General features: G+C 37.0%; 1 protein-coding gene across 4 annotated transcripts in view; it reads left to right on the top strand.

Moving 5' to 3' along the window:
* MAP3K20 (mitogen-activated protein kinase kinase kinase 20) overlaps window positions 1-15,718 on the top strand; it is a 137,093-nt gene that overhangs the window by 76,136 nt on the left and 45,239 nt on the right. For all 4 annotated transcript variants that reach the window (XM_081142901.1, XM_081142902.1, XM_081142903.1 and 1 more), the window contains exons 8-10: window positions 1,325-1,411; window positions 6,620-6,694; window positions 11,411-11,517. In XM_081142901.1, coding sequence (XP_080999027.1) covers window positions 1,325-1,411; window positions 6,620-6,694; window positions 11,411-11,517 — 269 coding nt within the window. The remainder of the gene's footprint in view (window positions 1-1,324; window positions 1,412-6,619; window positions 6,695-11,410; window positions 11,518-15,718) is intronic.

The raw sequence follows: 15,718 nt of genomic DNA, 5'->3' as shown, positions 1-15,718 counted from the left end.
TTTGGAGGGTGTGCTGGAGGACAGGGTACGTCTTCAGTCTACATCCTTACTGAGGAATGGTTTGTGTTTAGAACCAGAGAAATCTGAATCCAAACTGCCGGCCGTGTTTGTGCCACGGCCCCCACCTGAAACGTGGCGCGTCAGTCTCCCTGCGCTTCGCTTTGCCTTCTCCAGGCCCGCGTGGGGTTGAGGGCTTGACCTTCAGGGTGAGGCAGCAAGTTCCTCCTCCAGCTGTGCCGCCTGATAACTCAGTGTCCTCGGGCAAGTGTATTTAACTTTCTTAAGCCTTAGTTTCCTCATCTATAAAATGAGGATAATATCTCTCCAGTGGATTGATATTAACTTGATAACATAATGTAAAGAGTTTAACAGTACCTGGAACACAATCATTCAATCATTGATAGTGGCTGTTACAATTATTATTGAAAAGAATTGTAATTGTTTTTGCACTTCACGAACTATTTGCTAGACTCAAATTTTGATGCTCATTTTTATTAAATAGAGAAAGTAACTGGGTGTAAAAATCTCCATTACTCAGTGTTTAACGTGAAACCAAAACCATTGGCTGTTTTCAGCCTTCCCAAAATCAGTTTGCTTTCTTTGGGCATGTCAATATGGATTTATCAATCATGCTGATGTTAAGACTTGTGGACAGATGAACACACACATCAGTTTTATTTCTCTCTGTCTCTGTCTCAGTCTATATATATGTACATGAAATATTTATTACACTTTTAGAATACAGTATTAGCAAATTATGTTATAGGTGGATGAAATGAATCCCTTAAACTAACTTGAGATATTTCTCCAAAACACAAAATCAAAATGGTACAGTTTTGCAAGTATCTACATTGTGAGGTAAGTGGTTTAGCCAGTGATTTGGACTTGGGGCTTGATAATTTTTTTTATGATGAGGCCATATTGAACCTTTAGAAATAGGGTTGAATTCCTAGTTGTTAATTATTTTATAGAGAAATTTATCAGAGATTGAAGATGGAAACAAAATACAAAATTTAATTTATGGGCATACATGAGAATTCTAATAACTTACAAGATAAAGTTAAATCACTTAGGCCCATTGGTTTCATAAACAATTAAGTCTGGCTCTAGATATTCTAATTTCTAAACTGGAATTTTTTATTTTAAAAATGTATATAATATATGGGAGGAATCCTATGCATGAATATATACGTTTTACCCAAGTTTCTGCAGATGGGATTGGTTGTGTCTGGTAATTGGATACAGTTAAATGTTACATAAAGTTTCAGTACTATGCCAAAATATAAAGTACAAGAATAAAAATTCCATTTTCTTTTTGTTCCAGGTTCTCTGGGAGATGCTAACAAGGGAGGTCCCCTTTAAAGGTTTGGAAGGATTACAAGTAGCTTGGCTTGTAGTGGAAAAAAACGAGGTAAGACTACGATTCTCCATTCAGGTACATAGATCAGAAAACAGTATTGGGGTTTTGCAAAAGACTTTTTCATCTTCTTCAAATTGAAAGTAAGTTCACGCTTATGGAAAGATTAGCAGTAGGAGCTAACACAAAGGGTCAAAGTGATGTTATTCCTCATGAATGGACCCTTTACATCTAATTGTTGCAGCTTCACGTCGTGATGCTGTAGATCAAAAATTGTACAAGTACTGTACTAGTTTCTCAGTCTCAATTGTAAAACCTAGGGGTTTGTTCTTAGTGATGAAAGAAGCCATTGCGTCCAAGGTAGGGGAACAGTTTAACTCCATCTCCTGCGTTTAGGACATCTTTTTTACTGGCTGGGAGTTGATATATCTGTAAGAGACCTTCAGCTACTTCAACTTACCTCTCCCAGCAGGAGTCACTATAGTACAAGAAACTGTCGCTTAGATGAGAATTTCAAAAATAAAAGAAGAAAAAATAGTTTCAAAAAAGGGAAAAATTACAGTTTTGCCACCTACGTTGAACACTACATTGAAGATGAGCTCCTCGCTGGCATTGGCGAGGCAGTGGCGTAGCTGCTCGCCTCTTCATGCAGAGCCTTTCCATTTCAAAAGGACTTCAGTGGCGTAAACACCGTTTGTGCTGTGTCCCCAGCCTCGCTTTTCTGCTTCCCACAAATTGAGGCTTTCAGTTAGTTGGACCTATGAGCCTACATCAGAGAACATGGTACATTCATATCAAAGAGAGCAACTACATTTTGAAAGGTTTAAAATTGTGACTGAAACGCACAGCCATGGAAATTTTCAGCATAAGGATGAAGCATCCAATATCACGGTTAGGAGAACTTAGAGCACGCCATGGAAGCGCGCGGTTGTGTTTGCAATGCAAAACAACTTCATTTCACAAAATGTCTTCATCCCCAGGCCTTGTCTGTGCCCTCCACAAAGGGTAAGAGTGTAACCTGAGGATAAAATAATTTGCAAACGATGAATATAGAGAGAGAGAGTCCCTTTTTAATGCTTTAAAAGACTTAGATAGATCTGCTCCCCATGTGAGTGCAGGAACAAACTAGATTAATCAAACAGCTGCTCTTGACTAAGGGAAACCAAGTTCCCATATTTTAGATCCCATAATCCAGAGTTATTAATTTGTCCTTGTGTGCCTTTGAGAGTGGATGAAATGTTCGTGATAGCTGAACTTGATAGGAGAGAGCTGCCAATTTAAGAAACATGAAAAGGAGTTATATTCAAGAATGTGTCCTGCCCATTGTTTCACGGGAGCTGCTCTGTTTTAATTAAATGTGAGAATAATTCCCGGTGTGCTGTTAAATCAGGCCTCACATACAGGATAACCGATATTTTCATGATATGAGAACCCCCTTGTTTCTGTTCTTTTCTTTTGCCAGTGAGATGATTAGGTATTTGGTTCTGGGTTTACAAATGAGAGTGAAGAAAGTGATCGACCTTCTGTTGACTTTGGAGCAGAGCAGTCAATGTCATTTTTCCCCTCTACCATGTTTCAAGATAAACTTTTTTAAAAGCTAACTGGACCCTCCAAATATGTGTAAGACAGAATAATTAATACTTTAAGTCATATTTCATCTAAAGGATGGCAGAAGAGGTATAAATCTAAAGCACTTTCAAAACATTGGAATGTCCATCAAGGAATTTTAAAGCTGAAGAGAAAAATGAACTTAGAGGGTGCTTTTGGATAGTTGACTTGAGGGTTGGGAACCATCCATAAGTAACCTTCAGAACTTCCTGTACAAGGAGGCCTTCTCCCCAGGGATCCCTTAGAGTGCACTGTTTATCCATGGTGTGAGCTTATGATCAGCTAATACCTGATGAGACTGCTCACTTACCTCCCATACTGTAGTTACTACTTATACTAGTAAGTTGAAAATATCCCACATGGTGAAATAAGTTTTTCTCAATTTCCTAATGAACTTGAGGAAAACTGGGTATTAAAATGATATTTACTTATCTGTCTATTCTTATTCTGCACAATATTTATTTGTCAAAAATACAGACATTAAGTATAAAAGTAGTTTCCATTGTCATTCAGGAAGGTGTCTTGGGTTATTGACTTGAAGAGACAAAGCTGTATTTTTTTTTTTTTTTAAACAGGCCTCATTTAAACAAAGAATAGTATGTTTAAACTTTCAGGGAAACATATAAAATGTGAACTAGTCACCCTAGAATGTACTTATATCCAAATATTGGGGTTATCTTTTCTTGTTAACATTTTATTCTAAAGAAATGATAGACTCACAAGAAGTTGAAAAATGCAAAGAATTCTGTGTTCTGTTCCCCTGCCTTTCCCCACTGATGACATGTGAGTGTAGGATAATATCAAAACCTGGAAATTGACATTGCTACATTACTCTTAACGAGACTGTAGACCTCATTTGGTTTCGCCGTTTAGGATTGCTTTTTGCATCTATAGGAAGATCAGTACTTTCTAAAAATTATATCGGAAGGCCTTTGGTTCTAAACCCTAAATAATGAAATAAGACCTTTAAACAATGATTTTTCCTAATATTAAATCCTATTAAAACTAGATCCATAAAGCACTGTTAAACTTTACAAAGCAAACAATGAACCCTTATAGAAGGCATGAAATTAAGATGACATTACTAATAAATTTTTAACATGTAACAGATATGTATATTTGCCTTTATAATTAACATAAAACTCAGTGGTCATTCAGAATGGTCTGGCAGCATAATTTTTGTCTTTATAAATACTTAGATTCTCATATAAAATGTGTTTTGTATTCTTGATTAACATAGAACTCCTCAAAAAACTTAATTGTTGTTGACTGTACTTTATAAAAAGATAATAAACTTGACTTAAAAATAATTTTTGCATCTTACATAGAAAACGATGCAGAATAGAATGTGACCTTTAAAAAATGTCCTCTCTAATATTTTCATTGTTTTCAGAGGGTCTGGGGGTTGTCTGTGCCTATGTTTCTGGGTTGCTGGCTTTTTCAGCTTGAAGTCTGGTGTATATGAAGCAAGAACCAATATTTAAGCTTTAAGTAGTATCACACACCTGGTGCTAATATCTGATTATGTCAGAGTGTTTTAATGCATTAGGAATGCCCACAGTTATGTCATCAGCACTTAAGTATTTTGGATATTTTAAAGTGCTTTTTAGTGCATCCAAATAATGCCGTACATAGAGTCTGAGGCTAGATTTAATTAACTGCTATTTGACCATGTTAGATCATTTAAAATAATTATGTGTCCCAGATATGGTACCTAAAAAGTTTGTCAGTCAGAAAAGATGATAGAAATGATCAGTGTGTATATTCATCCTGTTCACATTTCAGTTCTTAGAAACATGTTGAGATAAAGTTATATTGCAGATGTTATCCATTATGAAAAACCATTTTTCATTACACATGAGGTACATTCAGTTACATAATTGCAATTACTCTTTTATTAGTTGCTACCTCAACCATTTTGGGTTTTTTTAAGTAAACACCTGATTTTTCTTTTTTGACCTTCATCAAAAGGTTCTAGTTCACATTACAGTAAAATAATAATACAGTTTAGTACATTGTACACTGTTCTACGAAATCACTAGGCTGGAAGTTAAAAAATGTTTAGCATAGTCTCTAACTTGGAGAGGTTTATTTTACTTTATTTTTAAATTTTGTTTTATTTTGATTTTAAGGTTATCTGTAATTCTAAGTATAGATTGTCTGTTTTCTTCCCAAGGCAACTATTTTTCTGGTTTTATACATAGCCTCCCACAAATCCAACTCAGTTCAGTTTTAAGTTTCTTATTTGCAAAGCTTTTTTTGGCAAATAATACTATAGAATAGATGTTCTTAGGACTTCTCAGTACAGCAGTTCTCAATTCTAGCTCCTCCAGTGCTCTTTTTACAACAGCTGTGTTAACAACCCCCCTCTACTTCCCTGGAATGAAATTCAGAGGTGATACAACCTACCTACACACATTATATTTTAAGTCAATATAATGCTCTAGCTGTAATATAAAGAAGAAATTCATGAACTCTGTATGCAGTTGCAATGTATAAATGCTCAGGCATGACCACAAGGGATCATGGAGCAGTTTTGGGTGCTGGCACCTATAGGTAAATAGACCTCAACAGCTACAAATGCAGATAGAGTTGGGTTAATGACTCCAGTCCCATGTGTGAGCAACACTGTTGTTGACATTTTCCCAAAATTTTAGTTAGGTTATGAATAATATGAAACTCAATCGGCCTTTGATTTTTTTAATTTGGTAGTTGTCTTCTTAGAAAGTCCAGTGCATTTAAAACTGTTCAAACAATACTTTGTGTTTATTTGTAAGTCAGTTAGATTCTAGGCTCAGAAAATGGTAAACATCATTGTTTGCTTGTTTTACTTACGTGAATGCACGTGGGGCATTTGAAGTTGGATGGCATGTAAGTGAGCCCTTACTCATGTAGGACTTCACTGTGCATTGAAGGACGGCTAGCATTCTTGGTCTGCTCCAGGTGCAACCCACCAGTTTTCAAAGCAACAAAAATGCCTCCATAGATTTCTAAACAGCCTCAGGAGCTTTGCATGCTCTGTGAAAACCACTACTGTTGACTGTTAGAGCAGGACTGATCCTCACATTATAATCTTCGTTGTACCAGGTCCTTACAGTTTATGAGTCTGACTAAAACGAAGCCACAATGAATCAGGCATTCAGCATGCCCTGCTCACCAATGACAGAATGCGCACTTCATTACAATGATCTCTCTGGTTGTCTGTAGTAAAGATGTTTTCACAGTTGTCCAACTGCTGCCAACACTGAACTGGTTTCCGAGTTGCCTGGCCTGTTTGCATAGTTTACAGTTGCCTATAAAAGTGCAGGGATAGATTAGTGGTTTTAGATTTTGTAGTTAAGTTCAGACTTGCCTTTCTCCTACCATAGTTTCTCTTAGACTTGATTCTATATTTAAGGCATTTGTTGTACTGAACCCCATTCTCCATCCAGTGTGATTCCTCTTTAGAGGAAAAGTATAGGTGTCTTCAGAGATTAGATATTATGAATCTAAACATAAACTCTCACCTGTCGTCTGTTGATCAATGGAAGATTTAAACTTAATACCTTGTTCATGCTCTTTAATTCTTTTATGGCCCTTCAATTAGTATTTGCTTTCCTTAATGAGTAAATCCTTATGTTTTATTTTGTTTTGTTTTTACTTTCTCTTTGGTAGAGATTAACCATTCCAAGCAGTTGCCCCAGAAGTTTTGCTGAACTGTTGCATCAGTGTTGGGAAGCTGATGCCAAGGTATGTGTATATTTTTTTGTTGCTGCTGCTGTTGTTCAGAATTCCAAAATTTCACTTGTTTGTTTGGCTTTGAATTTTTAAAGTGAGATAATAAAATCTGTTACAAAGCAAAGCTGGACTGCCATTCCTGTTCCCCAGATTGACTGCGAAGGCTTTTTGTTGGAATCTGTTTATCTTGATCCTTGGAAACTCAATGAAATTGGCTCTTTCTTACAGCACTCTGACATTCTTGACTCAATAAAGAGAAATTTGTTCCTTTCTTTTTCATCTTTAATGATAACTATTGCACCTTCATGTTTTAAAGATGGCCAGCGCACAGTGCTTATTATATGCCAGGCATTGTTCCAAATACCTCATGTGTATTAACTCATGTGTTCCTCACAACAGCTCCATGAAACAGGTACTGTCATTACCCTCATTTGATAGATGAAGAGTTAGGGCACATGGAGGTTAAATATTGAGCTCGTGGCCACACTGCTAATAAGTGGTGGGGCTGGACATGAACCCAGGTTGTCTGACATGAGTCCCTGCTCTTAACCACTACACTCTGTAGCCTTTCTAACCAAAGACCAGAAGTAGCACTTGGAGAGAATCTTGATGCATGCTTCCCCTGCAGTTTCAGTGATGTTTTTTAGGCTATCACAATAGAGTTGGAGAAATTCCAAAACTTTGGCTTTCATGTGGTTATCACATTTGAGCATGAATGGCCCATTTCCTTTCCCTACAAAGATCATTTTAAGAGACTCTCACATACATACGGAAATATTTATAGATAAAGTGATAGGCTAGTCTTGGATTTGCTTCAAAATAAAGTGAAGGGAAATGGGTGATGGTATAAGTGAAGTAAGATTAGCCATAATTTTTGAAGCTCTGAGTGATGGGTGTGTGGAGGTTCATTATATTATTCTCTGTAGCATTGTGTATGTTTGGAATTTTCCATAATAAGTTAAAAATAAAGATTCTCACAGATTAAACTTTACACAAGAGGTAATTATATTCAAGAAAGGAACTAAAACTTTATAGTTTCAATTTGACCAGCTTTTCATGGAAATAGATCTATTGCATCCTGACTTTTTAAATAGAAATCTAAAAAATAAAAACTTAAGAATGGAATTTCTTCCTTAATTTAAACCCACTTCCAGTCTGGCCCTCAAGAAGAATGATAACATATAGTCTGTTCTACATGTTTATCTAGTAGGAATGACTCATAAACAGTTGGCAAGTTTGGGAATTGTGTTAGTGTGACTCAAAATTCCCAATGAATCATATGTAAAGTTTCCCAGCACATTGTTCCGCACCACCAGGTGAGAACAGCTGGCCATTGAGTACAATAGTGTAGCCAGCAGTGCAGCGGGGCCCCTTCTCCCAAGCCTTGAGCATTTGCCTTTCCTCTCATAACCAACAGCCTCAATCTTTGCTTTTACTCCTGTTCATCAAACTGCCTTTACCCTTTTAGAAAGTAGAGTCCTATATTTACTTAGTATTGTTTTTATTAAAGAATTTAAAATACATAACTGTGTTAGTATTTTTCTTTAGGATAGCTATTGTTTTATTAGTGTTCTGTGATGAACTTGCATAGTTTTGAATGGCCAGCCCTATCTCTGTTTTGGCCCTGTTCTTTTAGAGTGTGATTTTGCAGAATATGGGGATTTTTAAGCATTCAGAGAAACGCCTGTACTTTGTGACTGATCCAGTAGAAACTGTAAGCGGCCATTTGCAAGCTTGCTCTAGAACATTTATTTTATACTGTTAAAATGGTATCACACTACCCTTTTCAAACTATTCCTACCAGTTATATGTCCTTTATGGCATATACAGTACTTTTGTCAGTATTTTCCTCTCTGACATTTAAATAGAAATTTCACCTGAAATTATTTGCATTGAATTAGATTAGTGCAACTAGATCTCTATCGTTGTAATTATGTTTCAGTATGCAAAGCAGGTTTTAAATTTCTTAATCAGAAACTCTGTGCTACTTTAATTGAAATTCTGAGAATGTACATTTATGGTGCATTAATGAAATGATAGTGTCAACACCTAACACATAGGACATTAGGCCATGTTGGTGCTGTGAAGTTGGCATGTCTTTAACATGTGCTAAGCTGAGCTTCCTTAGGACCAAAGGAATCTTGTGTTCTACCCATGTGAAATATAAAAAAAGTTTGATTGACTTTTATTTCCTAAACTTGTGACATTTTATGCTGATAAAACTAATAAATGGCCCCTGTACTTGATCCAATTATACGCCCAGCCACAGCCCCCATTCCCAGCTCTCATCGCTGAGCTCCTGCAGACACATCTCCCACACCTTCATTTTGCAGATATGCTCTCCCTTCTTTTCTTTTCTCCCCTGATCACTTCACCAAGCTTCCCTGGTTATTCTGTTTACTCCAGCCCATAATTAGTGTTTCTTTTCCTAAACCACAACCTGGACTAGTGCCTTACCTTGTACTGTTGTATTTTTTTAAATATCTTTTCTTCCTGCATCAATTGCAGGACCTGTAAGGGCATAGAGCTACTTTTGACAGGTGTTTCCCTCTAGCACCTTACATAAATTGAGTATGTAGGTGCCCAATGTGTGGTTGACTAAAGTAGCCAACCCGGGTTTATTTCCTGAGAGGCACGTTTTCGTTCTCTGGCTGGAAGTATATAGCATTTCAACTGGAAGATGGTGCCAGACCTGCGCAAAGATAATGGTTGGTTAGAATATTTTCTTTTGGTTCTTAGACTTTAGGGTATTAATACATAGATTAAAATAGTGAGCTATAAAAATGTGTCCTTTTGCAATGACAATGATGAAATGTATATACAAGAGCAGCTGGTATTAGGTCAGCATCAGGTCATTCCAGTGGCTTACCCCAGGGGCTCAAAATATTGTATTGCAGACGAAAAGGAAGCAAAGGTAGGGATTGGTTCACGTTCTCAAGTGACATTTCTAAATAAGAAACAAAATAAAAGTTAAGGCCCTGAATTTGAAAGGAAGGACTATTTTACCCTCATGTGATGAAACACTTTGAAGGGTTTAAGTGCTGGGTCCCTGGTTCTGTGATTTGCTTCCCGTGTGATACTGGGCAGTTTATACTTTCCTGAGACTGAGTTTCCTTATCTATAAAACAGAGGTAGCTAAAGAAATACTGTGTGCAGATGCTTAACAAAGGGCCCTCGCCGTGATTTTTAAGTAAGCGAAGCCTACATGAAACCCAAAAGGAAACTAAGTTCCTTCAAAGGAACTTACATATAAGACCTTAGACCAAATCTTGTCTTCTGCAGTCTGAGTACTCACAAAATACTGTTACCACAAAATTCAGCATTATTGTTGCTTTGTTAAATGTTCACTTTGATCATTTCTATCTGAGAGCATATTCTAATGGTAAAATTAAGATTTTTTTTTTCTAGGGAGACTTGTCATCCAATTACAAAAGAATTTTACCTTATTTCAAGAATGATTATGTAGAAAAATACTATTCTGTAAAATGTCATTAGTTCTTTCTGCTGCTTTTTAATGCAAAATGAAAATCCTATATTTATTATATAATTTGTTCCTGTGCAAATAATTAAAATATTTTTCTTTTGCAACCTGACACATAGTGGTAGAAATTAAAATGAGAATAAAGTCAAAAGAAGACAAACAATATTTTTCAAATTTCCAACTTAAAGCAATTTCCTTTTGCTTATTAGAGGCTCGGTGTAGTGTATCAGTGACATTTTCCTACTTTGGCGTCTTCTTAAACACACACATACACACTTAAAGTAATTTTTTTTAAAAAGAACTTCGTTTATATTCCTGAGAAATGGAAAAATTTCCTTTCTTAATGTAGGAAGCACTCAAGCCCTGAGAGCAAGCACCTCAGCATCGTTCCTTCTTGGTTTTGTGCTCCTAAATGAAAATGCATGTTTTAATTGCTGCAACTGTAGTTTATTCGGAAATGGTATAATTCTGAGGCGTGATGAAGAGAGACTACATCATCATCTTATTATCTTTCTCCATCTTGGCTGTCACCCTCTCTCAGTCTCGGCTCGAGTCTAAGAAGAGAGACTAGCGTGGCCCCTGCTAAGAAATGTGCCCGGCCGCTGCTTTTTCCTTCCCGTAAACAGCGTCTTCGCCGTTCCCGGCACCACCGTTAGTTACAGTGTGGAACAGGCCCTGAGAACAGTGAAGTTATGATGGCTTGAAAACTGGGGAATTTTTCTGAGCAACTGGTTTAGGAAATTTTGTTAGTTCTGATAGATTGATAAGTAGATTTTTCTCCCCAATATTTTATTATAAAAATTTTCAAACATCTGGAAAAGTTGAAAGAATTTTACAGTGAATACTGGTATACCTATCACCTAGATTCTACCATTCATTTGTACATGCTTGCTTTATCACATACATAGAGTTTTAAAGGACTTAACCTTTGCCTCTTAGGAGTCCTTAATTATATCCCAAAGAGAGAATTAGTACTTTCTTTACCTGGAGAAATACTGTAATTATTCCAGCCTTAGGCCACACAGTAGGAAAATGACATGAGTCTATCCTTCTGAGTAATTGATTGAAAATAAAGAATACAGTTTCCTAAACCTGAGTAGTCTAGCAGTTGTAAAGTAACTAAATCAGAACATTCCATTGTATTTTATTTTGCTCTGGCGAGTTGAGCTCATTACTCTGCTTGTAGATTTTCTCTTGAAGATCTAGCTTAATTTCTAACAAGTGATTATCTACTTTCTCTTCTTCAGAAACGGCCGTCGTTCAAGCAGATCATTTCAATTCTGGAGTCCATGTCGAATGACAGTAACCTTCCCGACCAGTGTAACTCATTCCTGCACAACAAGGCAGAGTGGAGGTAGGTAGGCCTCGTCCAGCAGGCACCTCCCCTGGCTCTACAGGACCGTGACTAACTTAGTGAAGGCGAGACCCAGAAAACTAGAGGACAGTCCTGGTTCCTAAGGATAGCTTAGAAATTGGGATTTTTTTGTTTTGTCATTACATTAAAAATTTCTGGAGATCTAATAAGTCTTTCATTTCATATGTAAGCAAAAGAGAGGGTTCCTCTAAGCTTGTTGCCTTATTATATTGTCTGAGTATTTGGAAAGAACTTTGAAATCATATCTTCTGAGACAAAAGACAGTTACCAGACATTTCTCTGTGTACACTCTCTGTTAGGAAGCTTTGGCGGCTGTCCAGTGAGAAATAAAAATACTGTCTGCTTGGAAACTTGCAGAGAGCACTGTATGTTGATGGAAGAGGTAGGGAGACTATAAAAACACTTTTTGAAAGAAAACTTTAGATGTTATAAATCCCATTAAACTGTGTCAAGTGTAAAACAAGTTTAGTAATGAGAAAATGGTATTGTGTGAGTGGAAGAAGTAAGCCTGGGATGAGACATTTGAGCCAGGTCACATGATGCACGAATATAAATAGCATGTTTGGGAGCTGACATTCCTCCCTGACTCAGCAGAGATTTAAGTAACCGCCTCTCTGCTCCCGAGAACCGGGGCGGTAAGGAGACGCCGTGCGCCACCTGCCGGTGCCCAATAGGTACTGCGTGCGCTTTGAAAACGACGGAGCTGTTTTCTCCTGTTATTAGATCCGTCTTTGGGCTGTTTGGTTGGTGTTTTACAGTAACTTTATTGATATTTATTCTTTTGAAATCTCCGTCAAAGGCCAGTGAGTTCAGTGAAATTTTATTTAAGGATACGAAAGTAATACTGTCTGTTCTAGTCTAAGTATGAGGGACTTTGTTCTGGGCTGAAATAATTAACAAAGCAAAACATGTAAGTAATATTTGTTTCTTACAATGAGAGTTCAGCACAAATCTAAACAGATCACTCCCCATTTAAATCCATATAAGGGGTGCCCATTACTCTAAGGACAGAGGCCAAAATACTTAATAAGACTCATGAGATTTGCTTTACTCTGGCCTCAGAGCCTCATCTTAGGAGTATCAGTCTGTTCTTCGTTTCTGGCTTTTCAGTCCCTCAGCAGGTGCATAGTTCCTTCCTCACTCAGAGGCCTTGCAAAATGTAATTTGTTCTCTTTAAAACGCATCCCTGTTTAGAACATCAAATATATCAAGTAGATAATATTATTTTACCTATCAAACTGGTTTAAAAAGCACTGATCTTCCTCAGAGTCTGTGGACAGTGAGGCAGGCACTCTCACCATTGCTGGCAGGGTTGTAAACTGATACAGCCTCCCTGGAAAGCAATTAAAAGCAAGAGCCTTTAAAATTTTCATACCACTTGTCCAAGAAATTCCATCTCTGGGAATCTATTCTAAGGAAGTAGAGATGTGGACAAAGATATATGCCCAAAGGGTTCCATGGTTAAAAATAAAAAGCATCTTTAAGGTCCAACACTAGAAAAATGGGGAATGGTTACAGAAAATGTGATCTCTCCATGAACTGTTGCAAAGCCACTAAAAATTGCAGTCATGGTGTGATGTGAAAAGTCAGAATGTCATTACCTTTAGGGTATGGGAAGTGGCAGAGACATTAGCGGACTTCTGAGAGCTGATGATATTCTATGTTGTCATCTGGGTGCTGGTTAGGCAGGTGTGTTCACTTTGTGAAAATTTATTGAGTTGTACTCTCTGGATATGTATGCTTTTCTGTGCGTATGTTATCCTTCATTAAAAATTTAACTTAAAAAAATAAAAATAAATAAAACTCATCTTTGTTTAAAACACCACCCCTGATGCCAGAGAGCAGCTGAAATAATGTCTTTTAGGAAGTGTTTCCTGGCCCAGACTAGATGAGGTTCTACTTTATGTGCTCAGAGAGCATCTCCTTCGTAGCCCATTACAGGTATTGGAATTAATAAGGAATTCTACAGTTTGTTTAATGTGTGTCTCATTGGCTAAAATGTAACAAGGTCAGATCTTCTCTTCTGTTCATCACTGTATCTACAGCATCTAGAATGTGCCTTGACCATAGCAGTTGTTCAATAAATATTTGGGGAAGGGAATGCCATGGTGCTAATAATATAAAAAGACACTATGGTATCACACAAGAGAATATCAATAAGCAAGTTAATTTGTTTGCCACTACAAATATGTTCTTACATGCGTTCATTCAGATATTCATTGAACTTCTGCTGGGGTGAGGTGCCCTTCCAGATATTACGGTTTGGTGATGAGCTGAACAGTCCCAACACACATGGCATGCCCAGTGTTAAACTACTAAGTATAAGTATACAAATAATTATTTCATTACTATTTTGAGAAGTATTGTGTCAGCGAAGTACTGGACATCTGAGAGCATATAACCATGAAGTCCGATCTAGTCTGAGGATATAATTAAAGGATTCCCTGAGGAAATGCTGTTTGATCTGTTACCCAAAGGATTTGTAGGGTTTTAATGCTACTATTAATACCTTTGAGATAGTCTTTTAAAGTATATCAACAAAATTAGAAAAAATCCTGCTTTGCATTCAGCCTCTGGAAGAGTCTGCACACTTGTGAGAGAATGAGAGTAGCAAAAGCAAATCATGTCTTAATGTTAAAAAACCAATCAAACCTCTCAAATGCTTTGAAAACCTCTCATGGGTCCCCAGACTACACTTTGAAAACCACTGCGATAGACAGAGTTACTGTTTAAAAGAGCATTTTAATTAAACTATCACACTACAGGACATGAAAAGGCATTTCACAAAAGGAGAAACCCAATGGCCAAGAAACACGTGAAATACATTCAACCTCACTTAGCAATCAAGTAAATATAAGGGAACATAATTCATTTATAAGATTGGAAAAAATTTATATTATGAAAATATCCAGTGTTACAAATTTTTTTATACATTGCTGGTGAGAAAAATACTACCTTTCTAAAGAAGGTATTCCTTTAAAAGTGAATGAGAAGATTTATGCAAGAATGTAGGACATTTCTATTGTTAGATTAATAAAACTGGAAATGGCATAAAGTGCAATAAAAGGAGAGTTGTTTTTATTGTTTTTTAAAATTATTGTATCTCCATTCACAGAATAGTATGGAGCAATTCATGATAATAGAGATCTGATAAATTATTTTAAATTAGAGGTTACAGTCTAGTATGTTTAGAATTTTGTAAAATAAACATATTTATGTGTATATGAGTGTGTACATAGAGAAAAGTATCAAAAGTTCTGTGTTATCATTAGGTAATGAGATTGCGGAAGAATGTTTTCTATTTGTATATCTTTATTTTTTTCTACAATAAACCTGCATTAGTTGAATAAGAAATTTAATGTTTTAAATGCTTCAAGATGAAAAGATGAGGGGAATGAAATTGGTAAAACATTATGTATTTTAGTAAAAGGTGAATAGTTGCCAAGGGGGCTGCCTCATTGGCTGTCTTTCAGGAACGAGTTTATCCTGAGAGCTGAGAGAGTGTAGCTCCTTACCTGGACCAATGAACCACTGTTTGAGACACAGCAGAGCTGTTTCATCTGAACTTGGGCATGGGTTAAAAACATGGGGAGGAATAATAATATTAATTAGAATAACAATATAAGCACAGCTGTCACGTATTACATTCTCACTGGATACTTCTACTTTATTCGGATTATCTTTTTTAATCCACATAGCAACCCTAACATCACAGATGCAAAAACCGAGGCCTGGGTAAGCTGCCCAAGATCATGTATGAGACAGAGCCAGTAGAGGAACCCAGGGGTCGGACCCCAGGCCTGCAGGAGCTCACACGCTGTGTGGTGCTGTCCCTGGGCGAGTGCCAGCGTCACGCCGTCCGCTTAGTAGCATGCCGTGTTCACTTGACCAGATTCCTTTTTAGTGAAGAGAAATATTACAAGGCCTGGCTGTTTTCGGTTATGATTAAGGTAAAACAACTATCTCACTCAGCATACCAAGTGCTGAAAAGAATTAAGTGTTTAATCAGATCATCTGGATATTTCAAAAGACGACACATTCAGACCACTCGTCTCTTTCCCCCAATGTTGTTTCGTGTCTGAAACCCTGTGACTATTGTCCAGAGCATGTGTTGTAAATTAAAGTCACAGTGAAGTCGGATTCCAGTCCTGCTCTGGTGTTTCTGGCAAAGGCTCGTTTT

Source organism: Miniopterus schreibersii (assembly GCF_964146895.1).
Source record: "Miniopterus schreibersii genome assembly, chromosome: 7".
Taxonomy (NCBI): Eukaryota; Metazoa; Chordata; class Mammalia; order Chiroptera; family Miniopteridae; genus Miniopterus; species Miniopterus schreibersii.
The sequence above is the reverse complement of the archived record's forward strand: the minus strand, read 5'-3'. Positions and strand labels throughout refer to the sequence as shown.